Source organism: Camelina sativa, chromosome 11, assembly GCF_000633955.1.
Source record: "Camelina sativa cultivar DH55 chromosome 11, Cs, whole genome shotgun sequence".
Lineage (NCBI taxonomy): Eukaryota > Viridiplantae > Streptophyta > Magnoliopsida > Brassicales > Brassicaceae > Camelina > Camelina sativa.
In genome coordinates, this window is record NC_025695.1 from 18,299,103 (window position 1) to 18,323,798 (window position 24,696).

Genomic DNA, 24,696 nt, shown 5'->3' on the forward strand with positions numbered 1-24,696 from the left:
TGCAGCACATGAATTCATTCATGGCTACCGTATCCAAAGCCAAATTCACCGAGGAACAGAAGGACGCTGGTCAGTGGCAGCTGTTCATCAAAAATTTAACGCGTTAACCTAGTTCTCTCAACTCCCGGCGAACTCGATCGATAGTTTCGCTCAGCTGTCAACAGCCTTCTTGCGGAACTATCGGGTCTTCATAAAGCGCGGTACTTCCAGCGCCGAATTATGGGAGATAGTTCAGGAGTCCAGCGAACCTCTGCGACAATATCTCACTGGGTTCAAGGAAAAGTATGCCAGCATCTCGGTTACCGAAGACGTCGCGATCGCCGCCTTCAAAAAAGAACTCACTCCCGGGTCGCCTTTACAAGTAGATCTCAATAGCCGGGAGGCCAAGGATTTGGATGATGCGCTTCATCGGGGACCCCTTTTTGCATACATCGAAGAGGACGAGGAGAAGCAAATCGCAAAAGCCCCTCCAACACGTCCGGTCTCAGCAAAAAAAAAAAGTCAAGACGGTTACCAGGAGCCTCGCAAGCATCACGATCCAAGGGATCCCAAGCGTGGAGTAGTCAATGTGATCTCCAAAGATGAAGGACAGGACAACACACCTCCAGACGCACAAGCAGAATTGTATTGCGATTTCCACATGTTTGGAGGCCATTCCACAGCCGAGTGTAAACAGCTGTCCAATTACCTATTCAAAAAGTATTTATCCGACGAGATCAAAGCCGTCTATCAGCCTAAAGCCTTCCACGGTGGTCGTGGAGGAAGAGGTCGCGGAGGAAGATCCGGAAGATCCAACCTTGGGCGAGGTCAGAAGGGCAACAATCTTCCAAATAACGCGCCAAACGAGCAGCAACACCCACCTCCTGTCGCGCAACAGAATAATCCAGCACCAGTGGAAGGACTCTCGGGACCGCCGAAGCGCCAAAAAGGACAGCAATCTGAGGGCACAAACTCCCCGCCTCGGGGACGTATCTCCATGATTATCGGTCAGACCGAAGAATGCAAGGATTCCTTCCGTGCTCTGAAAAAGCGAGCACGCCAAATCTGTAGTGTTCAGGCGATCTCAGTGCTGCTCAGTGCTGACCCCATCACGTTCACAACCGAGGATGCCAAAGGAATCCAGCATCCTCATAAGATCCTCAAGTCGTAGAAGTCACAATGTGCAAATTCGACGTGGAGCGGGTTCTAGTGGACACCGGCATCACGATCAACGTTTTGTTCTGGAAGACGTTGGAGAAAATGGGCGTGACACCAGAGCAAGTCAAACCGGAGACCAGGACACTGACCGGATACGATGGCGTGGCGAAAATGTCAATGGGTGACGTGAAGTTGCAAGTCCGCGCTGGCAGAGTAACTCTCAAGACTAAGTTCGTGGTCATAGACGCACCGCCAATTTACAACGCCATTTTAGGTTCACCTTGGATCTACTCGATGCAAGCGATCCCTTCCACCTATCATCTCTGTGTAAAATTTCCAAACGCTACTGGGATATACACACTCTATGGCGATCAAAAGATGGCCAGGACCTGCTCTGTCATTGAGAAAAAGCAACGGCGGAAAGAGAAAGCATAGTAATTACATAGCCGGGATCACATGATCGATCTCGATAAGCCAGAGCAGGATCGGCTAAAGGCCACAGGATGCCGAATTATCTAGATCAATATAGATGATACAGGATCCCTCTAAGACGGTTGGAATTGGAGCCGAACTCGAAGATCGGATCATGACCGAATTGATAGCTTTCCTGAAATCCAGATCCTCGACGTTTGCCTGGTCCACTAAAGATATGGTCGGTATCGACCCGTCGGTTACTTGCCATAAACTGAACATTGACCCCACATTCAAACTATTTCGGCAAAAGCACCGACGTCTCGGATCCGATCGGGCGAAGGCAGTGCAAGACGAAGTCGAGTGACTTCTTAAAGCCAGATAATGGTATTACAATACCTTGATTGGCTCGCGAATCCAGTGGTGGCCAAGAAAAAGAACGGCAATGGAGAGTCTGCGTCGATTTCACCGACCTTAACAAAGCATGTCCCTAGGATTGCTTTCCCCTACCGCATATCGATCGACTCGTAGAAGCCATTGCGGGGAACCAGCTACTCTCGTTCATGGATGCATTTTCAGAATACAATCAAATTGCAATGACCCCAACCGATCGCGAGAAGACCGCATTCATTACGGATAGAGGGACTTACTGCTACAAAGTAATGCCGTTTGGGATAAAGAACGCGGGGGCGACTTACCAGCGCCTGGTTAACATGATGTTCACCAACCTAATAGGAAAGACGATGGAATTCTACATTGACGACATGCTAGTCAAATCCTTGATAGCAGAGCAGCATGTCCAGCACCTCGCCGAATGTTTTGACATCTTGGATCGATTCCAGATGAAGCTAAACCCGACCAAATGCACATTGGGCGTAACCGGGCGAGGAATCAAAGCAAACCCGAAGCAAATCAAAGCAGTACTAGGACTCCCATCTCCGACCAATCAGCGAGAGGTTCAGCGCCTAACAGGTCAGATAGCCGTTCTAAATCGGTTCTTTGCTCGATCTACGGACAAATATCTTCCGTTCTATAACCTCCTCCAGGGAAATAAGGATTTTCACTGGAACGATGCCTGCAAGATCCCCTTTTGATAACCCAAAGAATACTTGACCAGCCAGCCAGTACTCGTCAAGCCTGACGAGGGGGATACATTATATCTCTACATCTCTGTCTCCAGTTCGGCAGTTAGCGGGGTGCTAGTCCGAGATGATCGCGGCAACCAGAGACCAGTCTTTTACGTAAGCAAGTCTCTCAATGACGCGGAAACACGTTGTCCGATCTTGGAGAAGCTGGCCCTTGCCTTAGTCGCCGCTGCTCTGAAGCTCCAGGCTTATTTCCAGTCGCATTCCATCATCGTTTATACCGATCAACCGCTCCAAACTGTTCTCCATAGCCCTCTCCAGTCCGGTCGAATCGCAAAATGGGCAATCGAGTTGAGCGAGTACGACATCGAATATCGTTCTCGCCCAAGTTTAAAATCTCAAGTCTTAGCGGAATTCATAACAGAGCTATCTCCCGAACTTGAAGAAGCCATACCCAAAAAGGAGCGCAGGACATTGTTCGTTGATGGTTCTTCTTCCAATCGAGGATCCGGCGTTGGGATTATCTCCGATCTCCGACTGGCGAAGACCCCGAGCAGGCTCTGAAACTCAGTTTCAAGGCGTCGAACAACGACTCACAGCTAGTGGTCAGCCAGTTCAGCGGTGAATACGATGTGGCCGGATTGCGATTAGCACAAGGACTCACAGCTAGTGGTCAGCTAGTTCAGCGGTGAATACGACCCCAAAAACGAACGTATGGGGGCATATCGCCAATTGATCTGAACCCTCTCAGAACAGTTCACCTCGTTTTAGCTAATCAAAGTTCTGAGGAGCGAAAACACGTTGGCTGATTCTCTCGCTGCCTTGGCGAACTGTTCCGATCGAGTGCATTGAAACGCCTAGTATCGATATGGCAAGTATGATTCTCGCCATCAACGACGACACGGTGCCGATGAGCTAGTCGACGATACGGCGGATGTAGTGCAACCACCAGACGATTGGCAGCTCGAGATCAAGATGTACATCGCGGATGGAAAAATCCCGGAAGATCGCTGCCAAGCTCAACGGTTAAAGGCCCGATGCGCGCATTACGTCATGTTAAGGGACAACCTCTTCCGATGGAGAAAAGGCAGAACGGATAATGACTGAAGTTCACGAAGGTGATAGTGGCAACCATTCCGGAGGACGTGCACTTGCGTTGAAAATCAAAAAAGACAGCCATTATTGGCCGACTATGGTCGCTGATTGCGAGGCGTTCTCGGCGAAGTGCAAAGCTTGCCAATGTCACGGGCCGATGAAACATGTTCCACCCGAGTTGCTAAACACGGTCACTGCGCCATATCCGTTCATGCGCTGGGTAATGGACCTCGTCAGGCCATTACCTCTGTCGAAGTCAAAGCGTTTCCTTTTGGTCTTAACCGACTATTTCACCAAATGGGCAGAGCCTGAATCATTTCAAAAGGTACAATCGCTAGATGTGACCAACTTCATTTGGAAGGACATCATTAGTCGCCAAGGACTCCCATATGAGATCGTCACCGACAATGGAACACAGTTCACTTCGCTGATCACCCGACGTTTTCTGAACAAATGGCAGATTCATTTGAGCACCTCGACTCCCGATATCCTCAGGGGAACGGTCAAGCCGAGGCCACAAACAAGACCATAATAAATGGGCTGAAGAAACATATCGGGCAAAGGAAAGGAGCTTGGGCGGATCAACTCGATGGCGTGTTGTGGTCCTATCTAACTACTCCAAGGCGAGCTACAGGACAGTCCCCTTTCTCGTTGGCTTATGGCATCGAGGCATTGGCTCCAGCGGAGGCAGGTGTGCCAACACTTCGTCGTGCCATGTAGGTCGATAATTCCGATCTTAATGACAACATGATGCTCGATCACATCTACTTCGCCGAGGAATTGCGCGATCAGGCTTTGGTCCGAATCCAGAATTATCAGAACGATGCAGCTAAATACTACAACAAAACTGTTCTTCAGCGGTGTTTCTGCGAGGGCGACCTGGTGCTACGAGAAGTCTACGAGAATACCAAGTAGATAAATGCCGGTAAACTCGGCGCTCGTTGGGAGGGGCCATACCTTATCTCAAAAGCAGTTCGCCCCAGATTCTATGAACTCTTAAATTTTGGAGGGTACGCAAGTCAAAAACTCTTGGAATGCGGCTCATCTTAAGTGCTATTACTACTAAGTCGCCAATTTGCCCTCCATTTTGAAATCGCTTGTACTATGAACTCTTGGAATGCGGCTCATCTTGGGTACATAGGCAGCTTCTAAATCTTTTTGTTAAGACTTAGCGGGCGCAGCTGGGAAGATAATAACATTTCTTTTAAAAAGAAGTCTTTATTCATTTCAAATCAAGTACAAAGTCTACTCGGCACTTCGCCAAATAAAAGGAGCAATCTTTTACTTCGGCACATCGCCAATATATATATATATATATATATATATATAAAGCAACAAAATGGCAAAATTTAAAAGAGTTTGTTTCGATGACTTGTGGAGAACCGATCTCTCTGGACGGATGAAATCACTGGCCTTCTGATCTCAGGGAGCCGGTCCGTAATGACATTTCTGTCCTGCTGTGATCTCAACCTCCTCGATGGTTCACAAACGCAGAGCTTGAGAGGTCGGACTCCAGTGGTTCTTCCATGATCAGACCGTCGAGGTAAGCTCGCCAGCTTTGACGTTCTCGCCTTAGCTCTTCCAGTCGGACCATCGGGACTTTGTCACCTCTCGCCCCATCTCTTCAAGGAACGCACAAGGACCCTCTATGGTGTTACTCTCCCGGAAAGAATGATCTGTAGATCCCAGATAGAGAATGTATTGCCTTAGCCTCTCTATGCGACTCTTGTAGACGGGAATCTTCGTGATGTGCAGATGTTCTGATTCACCTAGATGTTCGTAATCACCTTTTAGTAGATCAGGCAACACGACCATGGCGACCTGTTCTTCACATCGAGCATGTTCGGCGAGCAGTCGGTCCATACGCCAGTTTGCCAAAAAGAAGCCATCAGTGATAAGCTCGTCAAGAACCGTAATGGTTCCTTCCAAGCGGCAGAGTCCGAAGATAAGATCGTACTTCTGACGAAAGGTTCTGATGTACGAGCTTATCCTTTGACAGCAGGCTCGGTACACACCAGTTTCTTTTTGTAACGGACTCTCTTCGGGGTCCCCCATGTCAGATCCAATAATAGCAAGCTCGCGAGATTGACACGAAATCGTCCCTTCTAAGAGGGGGGCAACATCTAATGCTTCGGGATCAAAACCAATGACTCTGGCGGCAGTTAATTCTCGAGCTCGCCTCAACCATGCAGATCGAGTTGTTATAGGCATGCCTTGCAATCTGTCTTTCTGAAATTTGGATGTGAGTTGCTCAGCGTACCCCTTTCCTCCTATTTATAGTGAGAAGGGGGGAGATAAATGCTGCGTCCCGAAAATCTCGCACTAATCAGATCGTAAAGGGTTACGCGCTGCGTCCCGAGATTTTCCCCGCCAATCAGATTGCATTGTGAAACCGCGTTCGCATTTAATGCTACGGTTATGATTCGGGAATGAGCAAAAAATAAAAAAGACTACTTAGTCTATCCAGTTCGGAACCGAACTGATCAAGCTCCTAGCCAGATGATCGATTTGCGTTATAACGCGGTAACTCTCCGGCGAGAGAATAAGCCGAACCCAAAGAATTCTTTTGAATTGTTTCGCAAGTTCCGGTTCGGACGGATATATAAGCCGAATTCAGAGTTTTAAATTTCGTCGTCCGACTTCTGAAGTGGAACAAAGCGCATGTACGCTTGGGTTAAATTACCCAATAAGGATTACTCGGTCTAAGCCGGCAGACGTCCCGCCTCGTGTAAATTCCGAATAGAGTGAAAACTTTATTTATTGCAAACACAATTTGTCCAAATGCGACAACATTATTAATAAATTCAAAAACTGAATGGCTCAAATCGCCAATTACAAATACCTCAGTTATCCTGAACTTGGGCGAGTCCCGCTGCAATCTTTTGAGTATCTATCCTGAGTCGTTTCAGCATGGGCCATAGTAGCTGAAGTCCTATCTTCTCCCAGTCTTCATGGCGGGATTCTAGTGCCCTGATCTTCTACTCGGCCTCGTCAAGACGACTTATGGTTCTTTTTCTCTTCGACTTCAAGGTGGCGATCTTGGCCTCCAGGACAGCTAGACGATCGTCGATCTCATGTTTCTTCAAGCGATGATAATAAAGTTTGTGGCATTGCTCTCGATGTACAGTTTCGATCTGCAAAGTAAGGATCTTCAATTAGTACTGACGTTTAACAAGGAATAATACAAATAAGGTTCGAAAGCATTACCTGACCCACAAAGGCATGAGCTGCAGCAGCCTCCACATTATCGGCACGGTTGTTCATATAGAACGGTTTGATTTCGGAAGGCACAAACTCGCCACTCAAGGAAAAACTCGGGTCGTTCATAGTTTAGTTCGTCGAGTAATAGCACTCGTTGCAGTACGCAACTAAACACTCATGCATAGCTGCCACCCTGCCTAATCCATTTTCGATCCAGAATCTTGGATGGGACTCGAGCACCTTGTGCTTAAGTAGCAGGTCGTTCTGCGACTGTTCTACCACGGCAAGCCGATTATGATATTCGGTATGACGTTCTTCGACGAAAGTCTCTAAGTCCGACCTTGCTTCTTGCTTAACGCAAAACATCATCATCCACGGAGCCCGGATATTTGGATAGTAGGACATCCCCCTCTCAATAGCTTCTGAATTTGAGAATGTTGGAACATCTTTTCCGACTTCAACCTCGGGATCAACACTGCCTACAGAGCTTGGCATTTTGGAATTACTTTGTCCGATAAAAATTATGATCAATTAAGGAGCAGGGCTAGTATATTTATAATGATCCCAAGAGAGTGTTTTCCAATTGTGAAAAAACTAACATTTCTCCTCAAGCAGGGTCTCATCTTCGGACATAAAGGAAATATTATATGCAAGCACAAAAGGGAAATTTCCAAGAAGATAAAAGTACTGTAAAACCGGCCGCAAAACGGGCAATGTCATTACAAAGGTCTCAAAAGAAAGCCGGATTCAAAAGAGTTCATAAAGTAAAAAGAAAAACTGCAGCCAGGAGTCTACGGTCAGATTTCTGAAGGATCAGATAGATCAGCTTGGAAGACACCGGCATTGGATCCATGCTGATGCCAAACAGAGTCCGGAGCTGTCGTTCCAGGGTGAAGGAGTCCGAAGCTGAGTTGATCTAGAGACATGGTGAGATCCCTTCGTCCAGCTCAATGAATTCCAATGCCTCGAAATCGCTCAAAGCTTTCGCCCGCCTCTCCTCAATTTCAACGACCAAGTCATCAGGGATTGACACACTCTTCCCTAAGAGGTACTTCACGGTTTCATCAACTCTGTGTGCTTGATTGAGGATGTCTTCCTTCGGACGAGCTATCTTCTCTTGTTTGACTAGATAGGCCTTTACCTTATCCAGACAACGCTGAGCCTTCTTCGTGGTACCCTCGACTTTTGCTAGTCGGTCTTGGCGAAGTCGACTTGTCTCCGATTCAAACTTTGTTCTCAGGTCGTCGAGCCCCCTCTTAAGCTCGGAATTCTCTTCCTCCAGCGCTTTCTCCCGTTACTCCAGCTCGGAAACTTTCGCTTCAAGAAGCTTGTTGTTCCCTTCTTTGTCAGCAACCACGACGTCCAGCTCCTTGATTCTTCCCTCTTTAAGCTTATCCGCAGTTCAGAGTTTTTCGAGGCCTTCCTTCATTTTATCAAAATCAGACTCTGCAGATGACATTAATTTAACTCGCCTGTCATTTACCAACGCCAGAGAGCTGGCGTAAGCAGCGGTCTGCATTCGAACGAGGTTAACTAGAGGGAATCAAGAAAAATAACACTAAGTTCTGAAGTAAAAAAAATAATAAAAGGTGCGAGTTAAACCTGAAGTGCAGATTGGGCGACCTTGAGGAATTCATCTGGGAACTCCAGTTCGTCCACCGGCGGCAAGATGACTGAAGACACCTTCAGATTCCTGCAGAGTTCCCCGGCAGCTGCCTGGTTGCAAACAAGATGACCATCCCCGAAGTAGTCAAAGGCAAATTGGTCGGATTGATTGTTTGACTATTTGACACGAAAACGATCATAGGATTCGAGTCCGGCATCGTCCGCAGAACGTTTTCGATTTGGTTCCTGGTCGGAGTTTTTGCCTTTGCCTTTATCCTTGTTATATTTCCTGGATTTCTTCTTTTTCGCACCGCTACTCAGCTCAGGAGTGGGTTGCTCGGGGATAACAGATTCGTCTTGTTGGGGCTGAAGCGAATCATTAAGAACTGAATTTTTATGGCCTGGATCAGGGGCGATCTGACTATCGTCAAAGTTTTTAATATCGACGAACTTGTTTCCCGTTTGCTCTAACTCGGGATCAATGACAGGCTCATTGTTCGGATTTATGGATTTAAGCATACCAGCATCGACAATTGTGGTCGTTGGGACCTTGGACGATTGACCTAGCTCACTAGCGAAACTCGAAAACTTAGTTTTGGCCTTGCCCATAGCTTCTTCAACGCGACGTCAGGTAATACAATCCCACCTACGACAACCTCCTGCAAAGAGTGCGTCCCTGACTAGTTGGAATTCAGGAGCTGATTTCAGAGCTGAAATGGGGCGAGCTGCAAAATCAAGAAAAATTAAGATCAGGTCAGAAAATGAGTGTCCGATATAACAATACAAAGAACGTGACGGTACCGGGCGAATTGTTCCACACTCTTAGACGACTGCATCTCGGGTTCTCGAAAGAATGATCGTCTACTCGGACGAAGAAATAACGAGCTGCCGATTTCTTGAAATTACTGACTTTCTCACCGGGGAGAAAGTTATGTGTCAACTTCGTATTGACCATCCATGAAGGGTTCCCTTGAGAGTTTTTGAAATTTGTTAACTGCTCAAAGCATTAAACTCTGACGTACATTCCAGCTTCGGCTGCAATAGTGAGAGCAGCGACGAAATTGCAAATGCTGCCAGGAGAGAGTTGGCAAATTGGGATTAGGCGTCGATGGGTGTACCGAGTAAGCATGCTAGGAAGAGGAAACCATAACCGGCACTTAGAGAAGAAACCCTCGTATAAACAAATAAACCCTTTGGGCGGGCTCCATGGACGTTGGTGCTCTCCCGGGATGATGATGTAGACACCACAATCTTTTAGACCGCATGAATTCAACATCGTGCGAACAGATTCAACACTACTAAGCGCCTTTTCGCCACCAATCCGACCTCGATGATCAAGACGAGGAAGGATATCTTCTATCATGACCCTGCCTGATACGAACTGAGATTCCTCTTCATTCAGATCGTCCGAAGGCAGATCGGAAATTACCATGATTCTTGCGGTTCTCCTCATCAGTCAAGGACGGAATCTCTAAGGTAGAGGTTTCGTCCAATCTGGTTCCTGAAGAATATTCGGCATTTCCTTCTGATCTAGTGGACAGCTCGCCGCGGTCCGATCGGATGGACTTAGGAAGCTTTTGTCTGGAATTTTTGCGGATCAGTGGATCGCTTTTCATACCAGACGAGGAAGCCATGGCCGAAGTGTTGGTCATTGCAGATCGCCGAAGAGTGCGGAAGAGAATTCACAAATATATATATATATATATATATATATATATAAAACCAAATGTAGAAAGAAGAGAGAGAATAGAGCAAATACCTTCAACAGTTTGGCGAAAAGTGAAAATGAAAAGAGGAGTTGGGTATTTATAGAAGCGAGTGGGCGGCAACTCTACGCGGAGTCATTATGACCTACTCAACCTACGCGACGTTTCAGCTTCCGAGCTGACTGAAGCAACGCGTCCGACACATGTCACGATAACAATGGATGACGAAACGGCGCGGAGATCTGGGTAATTAGATTCGATTTTCCTTATGATTTAGATCGGATATTCTTTTCCCAATCTCTTATTTAGTCTTAGCCATAGTTCTTCCTCTTATAATTCGATTTGTGCTAGCAATTACTCTCTGTGGGATCGATCCTAAAATACTACACTGATTAACTGTGCACTTTCAGTCGTTGTGTAGTCTTTTCAGGTAAAAGATTTGGAGTGAAATTCTACACACATCAAAGATTTTTGGCAACGTTGATGGATCTATTACAGGAAAAGTACAATATGGAGATGATTCCCAAATTGACATCAATGGAAAAGGATCAATCTCCAAATCATACTTTTCCTGTGACAGATCCATCAATCTTATTGAAGTACCGACAATCCCCTGTCATATGGTTACTAGCTATGTTTTCAAGATACCATATGTTCTCTTCACCAGTGTTGGTTTCATAATCGCTTAGTTTGTAGTGCTTTTCATTCAGGTACACTACCTCGTGCATCATGAGCTCATTCGCGTGTTGTGAACCAGAATTTTCAATTTCTTAGGCTTCTTGTAACTTGAGCAACGATTGAAACAGTTTGATGTATCATAAGCTCATCCGCATGTTGTGAATCAAAATTTTCAACATATTGGGCTTCTATTAGCTTGAGCAAACGATCATGATAGTTTGATGCAAAATGTCCCAACTTGTCACACCTAAGGTAGTAGTCCCTTTCAAGTATTTTAAACATTGACTTATAGCATCACCGTGTGGAGCTGTGGGACTGTGCATGTATCTAATTAGAACAGTCACACAATAGGATATATTTGGTCTTGTATGAAGCAAGTACTAAACATAACCAACAAACTTTTTAAAAATAGTAGCATCAATCTCTCTATCTCCCTCGGGTTTTGATAGTTGCAAACCTTCTTCCATAGGTGTAGAAACCAAATTACAGTCCTTTTGTCCTGCTTCTTCCAATATCTTGAGTGCATATCGTCGCTGGTTTAGTGTTATGCCTTCGTCATGCTGATCTACTTCAATTTCAAAGTAGTATGTGAGCTTTCCGAGACCACTCATCTCAAACATAGAGGCCATCTCCTCTTTGAACCTATTAATGCCGTATAGATCAGTGCATGTGACAAATAAGTCATTGACATATACTTCTATAAAAAGATGACCTCCTTGTTCCTACTTTTGATAAACATATGACTCCTTAGAACACTTGATAAAATGCAACTCTGTAAGAATACGACATAAGGAGGTCAATTGGTGACAGCTTGTCCTGTGGGAAGGTTGTTAAAGGGTGGGGACCAGGGTTCGAGGAACGGCTGGCGCACCAATAACCTATTGGTGAATTTGGATATCCACAGTGAAGTGTTAGGATCGATGCCCTGCAGGACCAGCTTGGAGTCCGTTGGAACAGCTAGCAGGGGGCTAGCAGGTTCCACGGACGATCCGTTGGGGCAGCTAGCAAGGGGCTAGCAGATTCCACGAACAATCCGTTGAGGCAGCTAGCAGGGAGCTAGTGGAATCCACGGGACGGGTTGTCACAAAAACTGGAAAAAAAACCCGGCTTAAATCCAAAAACCATGGTTAAACCGGATCAGCAAATCTTTGGAACCCAATTTTTCATGCTAACATGAAACTGTTATTTATTGGACAAAACGTGTAATTCTTTTTTTATATAATCTGATGTGGGAATCTACCTAACATTTCTAAAATCAATGTTAGTTTTGTTTTCTCTTTTTTTCCTGTTATGTGTGTCTTATTGATTGTCTAATTAAAAAGAAAATAATATTTTTCAACATGACTCCGGAATTTCCATTAAATATTTGAAGTACGTATAAATGATCCATGTATGCTATAGTTTAAAATTAATGAACCTCTTCTTGAAAATTCAACTTTGTTTAATTTAATTTTCTATTATTCAATTAGCCTGTTCATACTTCATAGTATATGTTTGATCCATGTATGCTCTATGAATGATAAATTATACATATATGCTTCTAATTGTTTAGGACTATGACTTTTAATTTTCAATGGATTATAGAGATTAGTATTTCTTTGGCTTTTCAAAATTTGATCAGACGTTGCAACATTAGGCGCATATAACCGCTTTGATCAAGGTGTTGTGAAGTCGGTTGTTTCTTGACTATAAGTCAACATAAGCTGCTGATAATCTCATGGATATAACATATAAGAATCCATCGTAAATTTTAAGATAGATGTAAGTAATTCTATTATATGATACTAATACCTGATGGCCAGAGACGATTGTACCCTGGGTTACCATTTCCAAAGAATCTTCAAGAGCATCTTCAGATAAGAGACCATTCTTTAACAGCACTTTTGAAACTCTATACAAATCCTTCCCATCAAAAATGTTTTTTTGCAGTTACAGCTATGAGGAAGGTAAAAGTTTTACCAACCAAAGTCTGAATTTGTGCACGCAGGTTTTCTGGGTCCTCAATCTAGAGCAGTTATACATTTCATTAGACATATATCCATAACCTGAAAACAGTAACATTTATATTACGTCATGATAGTACCTCTTTAAGACAGCCACCAAGAACAGACGTGGCGGGTTCACCAATGATATCTTGAGCAACACTATCAAACAGTAGACATTTAGTTTCTCCAGTGCTGTCGAGTACTTTAGCGTAGAGCATGTATCTGGTCACATGTTAACGACAAGTAAACAATCTACCATCGAAGGGAGAACTGACCATAACACTACTTACTTTGCAATAACGCTACTGACTACACACTTGCACGTTTCACACCAAAATTTTGGTTTAGCTTCCCTTTGGCTCATGGTATTCTCACCAACATGTAGTGGAGTCACTTTCTTGTTGCAGTTACGACAATTAATATAGTACCAAGCCCAATCCGTATCTATTGCGTAAATTGTGCAGTGAAGTCTAACTTTACCTACCTAAGCTCGAGAAAATGAAACATATTTATCTTACCTGAATATAATGGCTTGTAGAGGTTTTTATTAGTAAAGACATACCTCAAAAGTAGCTAAAAGGTCAGAAATTGTTTTTATGGGGTGTTCGAGACACTTATCATCATTAATCGCATTCACAAGTTGGAGCCGTGGGGGATTCAAACGAATAGTAAGAGTCAGACCATCTTTAGGGAGACTGTAAATCAAAAAAACACAAAGCAGTAGAATTAGTTAAGATATAATATTTTAAAGGTTTCAGGGAATAAGAAATGTAGTGGGAAACTCACAATGCAGTAAAGACATCTACTTCTGGAAATGGCGGATTAACATATACTTGCGAAGCATTGTATGCATTGGACACACTTTTTGTACCTTAAATATATAAAGTGTATAATTTAAACATTATTCGAGACTCTGATAGTTATACTCTATATGTTGTATTGCAGGAGAAGAGAACTATACCGTTGTAAGTTTTTATTTTAGCAAAACGGAGTAGACAAATAACCATGATGCCATCAGCCTCAGCACAAGCTCTGTAAACTTGGTCTGCAAATTCTCCCCACAAGGTACATGGCAGTCTCTCATCACTGTCTCATAGTATTAATGGAAGTTAGTGTTATATAATAGATACCAAACTTAATAGTTAAAAAATCTTTCACCTTTGATCCCTCAATTCAAAATCCAGCTTCGTAATAGGCTTGCTGTTAGCCTCCAGAGATTCAATCTCTCCAATGTTCACAATCTGGCCCATGACATCTAAAAAATACATATCCGTTAGAATTGACACATTACTATACGTATCTTTGATTTAAACAGTGGTTAGTAATTTACTTGCCTATCAACATGTGGTTTTTTTGTTCACCGCTCATAATTTTCTGGAAATCAGCCAAGGATAAGTAGCTTGAATCATAAACAAGGTCACTAGGAGTTACCACTGTTCCGTTAATAAATGCCATCTATATAGATGGTTTGTTGGTCGGAACTGACCATAAGTATTAGTCAGCTGGAAATGCTCAATGAACTTCCACTCACCAACAGCCAGTTTATTGGCATAGCGGTTCACCAAGTCCTTTTTTAGCGTAGCATGGATCTTAACACCCTGTAAATATTAGAAAGATTAAAACAGATGTGTAATGATTTAAACAATATTCGTCAGGCTCAAATTTGTAGGTGATAACCTTTTCATCGGAGAAAGTACATTCAAGAGTCTCGCTAGTAGATGGGCGCCATGAATGGAGAACTTTCACCTGAATTTTCCAAGAGGTTTTGTAAGGACACACATCTCTCAAGTAAGCGAATGAAGCAGCCATTTCAGAGTATAGTAGCTGTGGGATTTTTTAGGCAATTAAGTTTTCTTTTGGATGTGGTGGTGTTTGTATTGGGTAGAGAATGACACATATATATACTTTCCAAGGTTGTAGGTAGGGTTTTCTCATTCGTAAGTTGAGAGTATATCCATGAGTTTTTGTTTGTTTTGATTAAGGGAATAAGCTTAATGCATATCCTCATTTTGATTCTAGTTATGATTTGATTTATGTAATTTCATCATCAGCAATATACAGATCCAGTCGAATTAATATACGTATAAGAAATTTACCATATTGTGTTTGCGATTAAAATTATATTAATTATATGTTGCTTAAAATAAAACTGTAATAGGTGCAACTGTAATTATTTCTATATTTTAGGGAAGATCCGATATCTGTAATCCCAATAATAAACTTTTAGGGATTTTGCAATTGTATATGTATAGTCCTACACTTTAGGGAATATCCGATTTCAGTAATAATAATAATAATCGGTTTAAATTGTATAAGAAAAACTCAAAGATCCGATTTCAGTAATCTGGTTTAAATTTGGCAAAAAAAACCCAACCCGTGAGACAAAAAGAGATGCACAAATTTATACTTCAAAAATGTTAAGATAGATATTTTAACGAAAATGCACAATCTCAAACAAGCATTTAGCTTAGAAACAAACCAACCCTAAATATTCCAATGGCTGCTTTATTTTTGTTTATTGGTTCTTGATAAGTCCACGTCTTAATTGTTTTTGTAGATGACTCATTGCTTCAGATTTTTAGCAACTATACTAAATAATTTTTTCTTTTCTTTCTAGATGGCCAAATCGTTAAGATTGGGGAGTGGAATTGCTTAAAGAGAACAACAATACAACTAATAAATCGATAGTTATTTAAGAGTTGAAAAGTGAGTTTTCTCACTGCAAGAAAACCGGCCATTCCCGACTACATTTTACGACTATTATTCAGTCGCTAAATTTAGCGACTATTTAATCACTAAATTACGATTATGTTACGACTAAATAAAAACGATCATAATGTAATCAGTAAATCATGACAACACTCATTAGTCGTCAAAATAGTCGCCATTTAACGACTACCTTACAACTCATATATAGAATTATAAATGCAGTCGTAGCTTTGTTGTTATATAGTCTCTCATTTACGACTAATTCGGTAGACACATTCAAGTCACCAATTAAGCGACTATTATGCGAAAATTTCGGCGGGTCGTACAGGTTGTCGCTTAGTAGTCGTTATTTGGCGACTACTAAAAATCACATTTATTTCGTTTGGGGGTTGGTGTGGGGGTTGGTATAATTGTATTATGCGACTGATTTTTGTTAGTCGCTTGGTAGTCGCCAAAATTGCCTCTATATATACGAGCTTCACCACTTCTTCTCTCCTCACTCGATCAAAACAAACACATTTGTGCAAAGGACAAAGAAAAAATCTTGAAAAATATAATAATATATATATATATATATATATATATATATTGATTATTCTTATATAATGGCTGGCAATTACAATTATGGTAATTCTCGAGAGTAGATGTATAAGAAGTTCGATGAAGTGACGGGCAATTTTTCGGCGGAGTTTACAACGGGGATGGAGCAATTCATGGCATTTGCAAATAGTCAATCCCTAGCACAGAATAATGGGGGTATGTTCCACTGTCCTTGTAGTCGTTGTAAGAACGATAAATTTATGTCGGGAAAAAGAATTTGGAATCATCTTTTTAGCAATGGATTTATGCCTGATTATTATATTTGGTATAAACATGGGGAAGAAATCAATATGGATATAGGAACAAGTTATGTTGGTAGTGATCAAGAAGTGGATAATGTAGATGTGGGTAATGTAGTAGAAAATCCATATGTGGATATGGTGAATGATGCATTTCGTTATAATGTGGGTTTTGATGATAACTATCATAAGGGTAGTTCCCAAAATGTAGAAGAACCAACACGTAATCATTCAAAGAAATTCTACGACTTGTTAGAAGGCGCAAAAAATCCATTATACGATGGTTGCCATGAAGGTCACTCACAATTATCGTTAGCTGCTCGAGTCATGCAAAATAAGGCGGAGTATAATATGAGTGAAAAGTTAGTGGATTCGGTGTGCGAAATATTGAATGAGTATTTACCAGAAGGAAACCAGGCAACGGGTTCACATTACGAGACGGAAAAATTAATGCGCAATTTAGGTCTCCCATATTATACAATTGATGTTTGTATTAACAATTGTATGATATTCTGGAAAGATGACGAAAAGGAAAAGACTTGTCTGTTTTGTGGTGCTCAAAGATGGAAGCCAAAGGATCCTCGACGTAGAACCAAAGTACCATACAGTCGTATGTGGTATCTACCTATTGCTGATAGATTGAAGAGGATGTACCAGAGCCACAAGACTGCGGCGGCGATGAGATGGCATGCTGAGCACAAATCTAAGGAGGGAGAAATGTGTCATCCTTCAGATGCAGCGGAGTGGAAATATTTTCAAGAACAAAATCCTCGATTTGCAGAAGAACCCCGTAACGTTTATCTTGGATTATGCACTGATGGGTTCAATCCGTTTGGCGTGTCTCGTAATCATTCATTGTGGCCTGTGATCTTGACTCCATACAATCTACCCCCTGGTATGTGCATGAACGAAGAGTTCTTGTTTCTTACAATTTTGAATTCTGGGCCAAATCATCCGCGAGCTAGTCTGGATATCTTCCTCCAACCTTTGATTGAGGAGTTAAAAGAGTTGTGGTCTACTGGAGTCGATGCATACGATGTTTCCTTGAATGAAAATTTTAATCTAAAGGCAGCGCTAATGTGGACGATAAGTGACTTTCCGACGTATGGAATTTTATCAGGATGGACAACCCATGGTAAATTGTCTTGTCCAGTTTGCATGGAATATATAAAGANAAAATAAGGCGGAGTATAATATGAGTGAAAAGTTAGTGGATTCGATGTGAGAAATGTTGAATGAGTATTTACCAGAAGGAAATCAGGCAACCGATTCACATTACGAGACAGAAAAATTAATGCGCAATTTAGGTCTCCTATATTATACAATTGATGTTTGTATTAACAATTGTACGATCTTCTGGAAAGATGACGAAAAGGAAAAGACTTGTCTGTTTTGTGGTGCTCAAAGATGGAAGCCTAAGGATCTCGACGTAGAATCAAAGTACCATACAGTCGTATGTGGTATCTACCTATTGCTCATAGATTGAAGAGGATGTACCAGAGCCATAATACTGCAGCAGCGATGAGATGGCATGCTGAGCACAAATCAAAGGAGGGAGAAATGTTTCATCCTTCAGATGCGGCAGAGTGGAAATATTTTCAAGAACAAAATCCTCGATTTGCAGAAGAACCCTGTAACGTTTATCTTGGATTATGCACTGATGGGTTCAATCCGTTTGGCATATCTCGTAATCATTCATTGTAGCCGGTGATCTTGACTCCATACAATCTACCCCCTGGTATGTGCATGAACGAAGAGTTCTTGTTTCTTACAATTTTGAATTATGGGCCTAATCATCCGCGAGCTAGTCTAGATATCTTCTCCCAACCTTTGATTGAGTAGTTAAAAGAGTTGTGGTCTACTGGAGTCGATGCATACGATGTGTCCTTGAATGAAAATTTTAATCTAAAGGCAGCGCTAATGTGGACGATAAGTGACTTTCCGACGTATGGAATTTTATCAGGATGGACAACCCATGGTAAATTGTCTTGTCCAGTTTGCATGGAATATATAAAGACGTTTTATCTCCCTAATGGAAGGAAGACGTGTTGGTTTGATTGTCATCGAAGATTTCTTCCTCACGGTCATCCATTAAGGAGGAATAAGAAAGACTTCCTCAAGCGAAAAGAAGCTTCGAGAGAGTATCCACCTCAATCGTTGACCGGTGAGCAAGTTTATTATNGAAAAGACTTGTCTGTTTTGTGGTGCTCAAAGATGGAAGCCTAAGGATCTCGACGTAGAATCAAAGTACCATACAGTCGTATGTGGTATCTACCTATTGCTCATAGATTGAAGAGGATGTACCAGAGCCATAATACTGCAGCAGCGATGAGATGGCATGCTGAGCACAAATCAAAGGAGGGAGAAATGTTTCATCCTTCAGATGCGGCGGAGTGGAAATATTTTCAAGAACAAAATCCTCGATTTGCAGAAGAACCCTGTAACGTTTATCTTGGATTATGCACTGATGGGTTCAATCCGTTTGGCATATCTCGTAATCATTCATTGTAGCCGGTGATCTTGACTCCATACAATCTACCCCCTGGTATGTGCATGAACGAAGAGTTCTTGTTTCTTACAATTTTGAATTATGGGCCTAATCATCCGCGAGCTAGTCTAGATATCTTCTCCCAACCTTTGATTGAGTAGTTAAAAGAGTTGTGGTCTACTGGAGTCGATGCATACGATGTGTCCTTGAATGAAAATTTTAATCTAAAGGCAGCGCTAATGTGGACGATAAGTGACTTTCCGACGTATGGAATTTTATCAGGATGGACAACCCATGGTAAATTGTCTTGTCCAGTTTGCATGGAATATATAAAGACGTTTTATCTCCCTAATGGAAGGAAGACGTGTTGGTTTGATTGTCATCGAAGATTTCTTCCTCACGGTCATCCATTAAGGAGGAATAAGAAAGACTTCCTCAAGCGAAAAGAAGCTTCGAGAGAGTATCCACCTCAATCGTTGACCGGTGAGCAAGTTTATTATGAACGTTTGGATGAAGTAAAACCACCAAAAACCAAGGACGTTGGTGGAAATGGTCATGAAAAAAAGACTGCTGGCTATGGGAAGCAACACAACTGGCATAAGTTAAGCATATTATGGGAGCTGCCTTACTGGAGGGACCTCAATCTTTGACACAATATTTATGTGATGCATACAGAGAAGAACTTTTTGGATAACATCATGTATACTCTTATGAGTGTGAAGGGTAAATAAAATGACAACATCATGTCAAGATTGGATATTACAAATTTANTGCACTGATGGGTTCAATCCGTTTGGCATATCTCGTAATCATTCATTGTAGCCGGTGATCTTGACTCCATACAATCTACCCCCTGGTATGTGCATGAACGAAGAGTTCTTGTTTCTTACAATTTTGAATTATGGGCCTAATCATCCGCGAGCTAGTCTAGATATCTTCTCCCAACCTTTGATTGAGTAGTTAAAAGAGTTGTGGTCTACTGGAGTCGATGCATACGATGTGTCCTTGAATGAAAATTTTAATCTAAAGGCAGCGCTAATGTGGACGATAAGTGACTTTCCGACGTATGGAATTTTATCAGGATGGACAACCCATGGTAAATTGTCTTGTCCAGTTTGCATGGAATATATAAAGACGTTTTATCTCCCTAATGGAAGGAAGACGTGTTGGTTTGATTGTCATCGAAGATTTCTTCCTCACGGTCATCCATTAAGGAGGAATAAGAAAGACTTCCTCAAGCGAAAAGAAGCTTCGAGAGAGTATCCACCTCAATCGTTGACCGGTGAGCAAGTTTATTATGAACGTTTGGATGAAGTAAAACCACCAAAAACCAAGGACGTTGGTGGAAATGGTCATGAAAAAAAGACTGCTGGCTATGGGAAGCAACACAACTGGCATAAGTTAAGCATATTATGGGAGCTGCCTTACTGGAGGGACCTCAATCTTTGACACAATATTTATGTGATGCATACAGAGAAGAACTTTTTGGATAACATCATGTATACTCTTATGAGTGTGAAGGGTAAATAAAATGACAACATCATGTCAAGATTGGATATTACAAATTTATGTTCTAGGCCACAGTTACATGTTGATAGTGATGGTAAAGCTCCTTTCCCACCCTACACTTTGATAGAAGAAGCGAGAACAAGTTTACTAGAATGTGTCAAACATTTGGTGAAATTTCCTGATGGCTATTCTCAGACCTAGCTAGTTGCGCTGATATGGAAAATGGAAAGTATTCAGGCTTGAAAAGTCATGATTGCCATGTTATTATGGAACGACTACTTCCATTTATCTTTGCAGAACTCCTAGACCGGAACGTCCACCTTGCATTATCAGGTATTAATTAATTTCATATATGCCTATATTTATGAAGTCATTTAATAGTAATTTTAAAGTAATTAACTCCAATATTTTGCATTGTATATTGTAGGGCTTGGAGCATTTTTCCGAAACTTATGTGCGAGAACTTTGCATAAAAGTCGCATACAAATTCTAAAACAGAACATAATTCTGATCCTATGCAATTTAGAAAATATCTTTCCACCATCATTTTTTGACGTGATGGAGCATCTGCCTATACATCTCCCCTATGAAAGTCAATTACTATTCTCATTCGGTCAGGTTAACACGATTTGATCAAGGTGAGGCCCATGAATATCATGTCCCTGGAGTACCTCCTATATTTACTCACATCGGCCGTCCAAGTGGAGAAATGAATGAAATATGGCTGTCGGAAAGAGACTATCAATGCGCACATGCATATGTTTTACGGAATTTTGACTATTTTCAGCCAATTGAGAGGTATATAATTAAGCGATTAAGTAAAATAAACTTTATTATATATATAATCCACACAAAAGAAATCTCATATATTTGTGTTGGTATTATATATATAGTATGTTCGAGGATTTTATTGGTGCAAAATATCCAGGACTTTCGGAAAAAGAACTCTCCACCAAAAGAGCTAACGAATATCATTTATGGGTTAAAGAATATGTATGTCTTTATATAATCCTTATTAAAAATATTTTTATTCTATATTATAAATAATTCTAATATATATATATATATATATATTATTGTGACATATATGCAGGTTTCTTACTGGAACGCCACAAATCCATTTCCTACCTAGATTGGAGATAGTGCATGGACCTTTGAACAAGGTCAAAACATGGCCAATGTATTTTACAAGAGGCTACTTGTTTCATACACGTGATCATGGTGTTGGACGAAAGACTTGTAACTATGGAGTTTGTGTTAAAGGTGAAAATTACATCGATGCATCCGATGCAGCGGATTTCTACGAGACCTTAACTGATATCATAGAACTCGAGTATGAGGGGATGGTCAATTTGAGAATCACATTTTTTAAGTGTAAGTGGTATGATCCTGTTATGGGTAGAGGCACTCGGATGAGCAATGGTGGCGTCGTAGACGTTCTTTCATCGAGAAAATATAATAAATACGAACCATTTATTCTAGGTACGTATATATATATATATATATATAGATATTATTTTTTAATGGCGATAATATATATATGTTTAACTCATATTTGTGTTGATATTCCTAAACAGCCTCCCAGGCGCATCAAGTTTGCTATATTCTCTACCCATACACAAAGAAACCAAGGAAGGAATGGCTCAATGTTTTAAAAGTTAATCTGATGGAAAACATTGCAGGAGAATATGAGAACAAAAAACCGACTCTTTTGCAAACAGAAAATGATGATGTTGTATTGGTGACTACTATTGAAGATATGGTTTTCGATAATTTAGAAGAAAAAAATGAACCAATAAATCTTGATTATGATGTCGGAGATGCAGAACCAGAAGATGAATTTCAATGTAATTTATCTTCAGACGATGAACTAGATGAAGACGAAGATCCTCCTAACTAATTATGCTTGTGTAAAATTTGTATCAATTTGGATAATTATGCTTGTATCAAATATTTTTAATAATTATGTTTGTATTAAAATAGATAATTATGTGTTTATATTAAATTGTAAATTATGCTTCTATCAAACTGAGTAAATATGTTTATATCAAATTGGTGATAGATACATCTATATATATAAGTATATATTGTGACTGTTTAGCTGTTATTTAGTGACTAAAAATTAAACTTTTAGTTTAATTAATATTGTGACTAATTAGCGACTAATTAGCGATTAATTAGCGACTAAATGTAGAAAATATGAATTAATTTGACCCGGGAAACCAATTAATCTCTAAAGGGAAACTAAATTAACCCAAATTAACCCGGGAAACCAATCTTAATTCCATAAATTTTCGATTTACCCCCAAAACCAAAAAATTTGGTATACCCGGGAAACCGAAATCCCTAATTTTTATCCCCCTTTTACCAAATCCCTAATTTTCTATCTCATTACCCTAATAGCTAGATAAACTCGATACTCTCTCCACTTTAATTTCTCTCCTCTTCGAATCTCTGATACTCTCCTCTTCGATTTCTTTCTGGAATCCTTCACTCTGAATCCTCTTCCATTTCTCTACTCTATCCACGATACTCTACTCTATCTCCAATCTCTTCTTTCCCGATTCTCTTCTTCACGATGGCTCAACACAATCTGCAACGAAGTCTGCAACTAAGGCTCAAACTAAGGCTCCAACGAAAGCTCCAGTTAAGCAAGGAAGAAAGAGGAAGATGGTTTCTAATGTATTCCAAAGAACCGAAGGGTCGACCCCCGTCAAGGAAGCGAGAGGACCAAACCCTCTACAGATTCAATACAACTTTACGCCAGCAGCAGATTTACCCCATCCTCAATCACCCCAAGAGCAAGACCGCGTTTTCCCTAGACACTCACCATCAGCAGCACCACAGATCCGCAACTATCCACCGCCACAGACGCTTTTCCGGACCTTGGTGAACCAACAACATCAGACTCAACAGCTTCTTTCATCAGATGAGGTCCACAACAATCCGCGACAGTGTGGTGCTGATCCTCCACTACAGGACGCTCCACCGTCTCCAGCTAATAACTCTCAAGCTTAGAGCCGTCCATCATCTCACGGTGACAACTATCATGAATATTCTGAGGCTTCAAATCCGGAGCTCCAGGAGGACACGATTATCACTCTAAAAGCCCTGCTTAGAGTGCCAAACCGTGAGAAGTTTACCACCGTCCTCTCCCCCACATTGATGCCAAACACGACCTGGTATTAATATTGTCTTCTACTTGATTGTTAAGTAAAATATTTTTTTGATGTTTTGTGATGGTCTGTGATGCTCTATGATGGAGTCTGTTTTGATGTCTGTTTTGAATATTGATGTCTGTTTTGATTGATGTCATATAAGACCAAACACCGACTACTTCCATTTAGAACATTGATGTCTGTTTTGATTGTTCTTAATAGGTTATGTTTTGTGTTGGTCTTATATATATGTATAAGTACTGTTGGATCATACTCAATCTTTGACATCTATTAAATGTTTTTGCAGGTTTACTCGCGACTGGTAAGGAAGATTACTAAAATTTTTACATGTCCATACTACAGCTGGACATGTGTGCCTTGGGACAGACAATAGAGATGGTTCATCGAGTTTGTTGTACAGTTTTTTTCTCTCTTAACCTTTTCACATATAGGTGTACTTGTTGAGTTTCCACTAACATCATTATATTCTCTTTGCTATGTAGAAAACACACACATGGGATCCTTTGATTACTGGGACAGTTCAAGAGTTTTTCGAGCTCATCTGCCAACGTCGGATGAAAGACATGATTAGCAATGTCAAGACGAGTGGAGAGCGACCAACATGGATCGGAGATACTATTTGGCGAACAATGGTTGAGAATTGGGAGACTGAAGAAGCACAACAAAGGAGTCTCACATACTCTAAAGCTCGTTTGTCTGATCGTGGTGGTCATGGTCCTCACGTCCACTTATCAGGGCCAAAGTCTTATCAACAAATCCATACCGGAATGGTTAATAACTTTTACATACCCATAAATTTTGTTTTTCTTTACATTTGGAGCTTTAAATGATGTCATAACCCTTGCTTCTTTTGTAACATTGCTGGAAACGGAATTGGGAAGACTGGTGAGTCTTGTTGAGGTTTTTATTAAGACACATACTGATATGAACTTTGGCTACAAAATGATCTTGAACCAAAACAAGAATGAGTTGTTAGCTGGTCTAAGGACCTCTCTAACTAACCCAGATAAGGTGGAGATGAATGATGGATTGATAAGAACCACAATAGATGTGAAAGTCTACTGATACT

The 24,696-nt window shown here is 41.3% G+C and overlaps 1 protein-coding gene across 1 annotated transcript; it reads left to right on the top strand.

The window, feature by feature from the left end:
• On the top strand, positions 1,159–1,572 carry LOC104728104. Its single transcript, XM_010447133.1, has one exon. It carries the CDS (start codon positions 1,159–1,161, stop codon positions 1,570–1,572), a length of 414 nt encoding a protein of 137 aa, XP_010445435.1.

Excerpts from the sequence above, each read along its gene's own strand:
- LOC104728104 (XM_010447133.1), top strand. The coding sequence starts at position 1,159 with ATGTGCAAATTCGACGTGGAGCGGGTTCTAGTGGACACCGGCATCACG.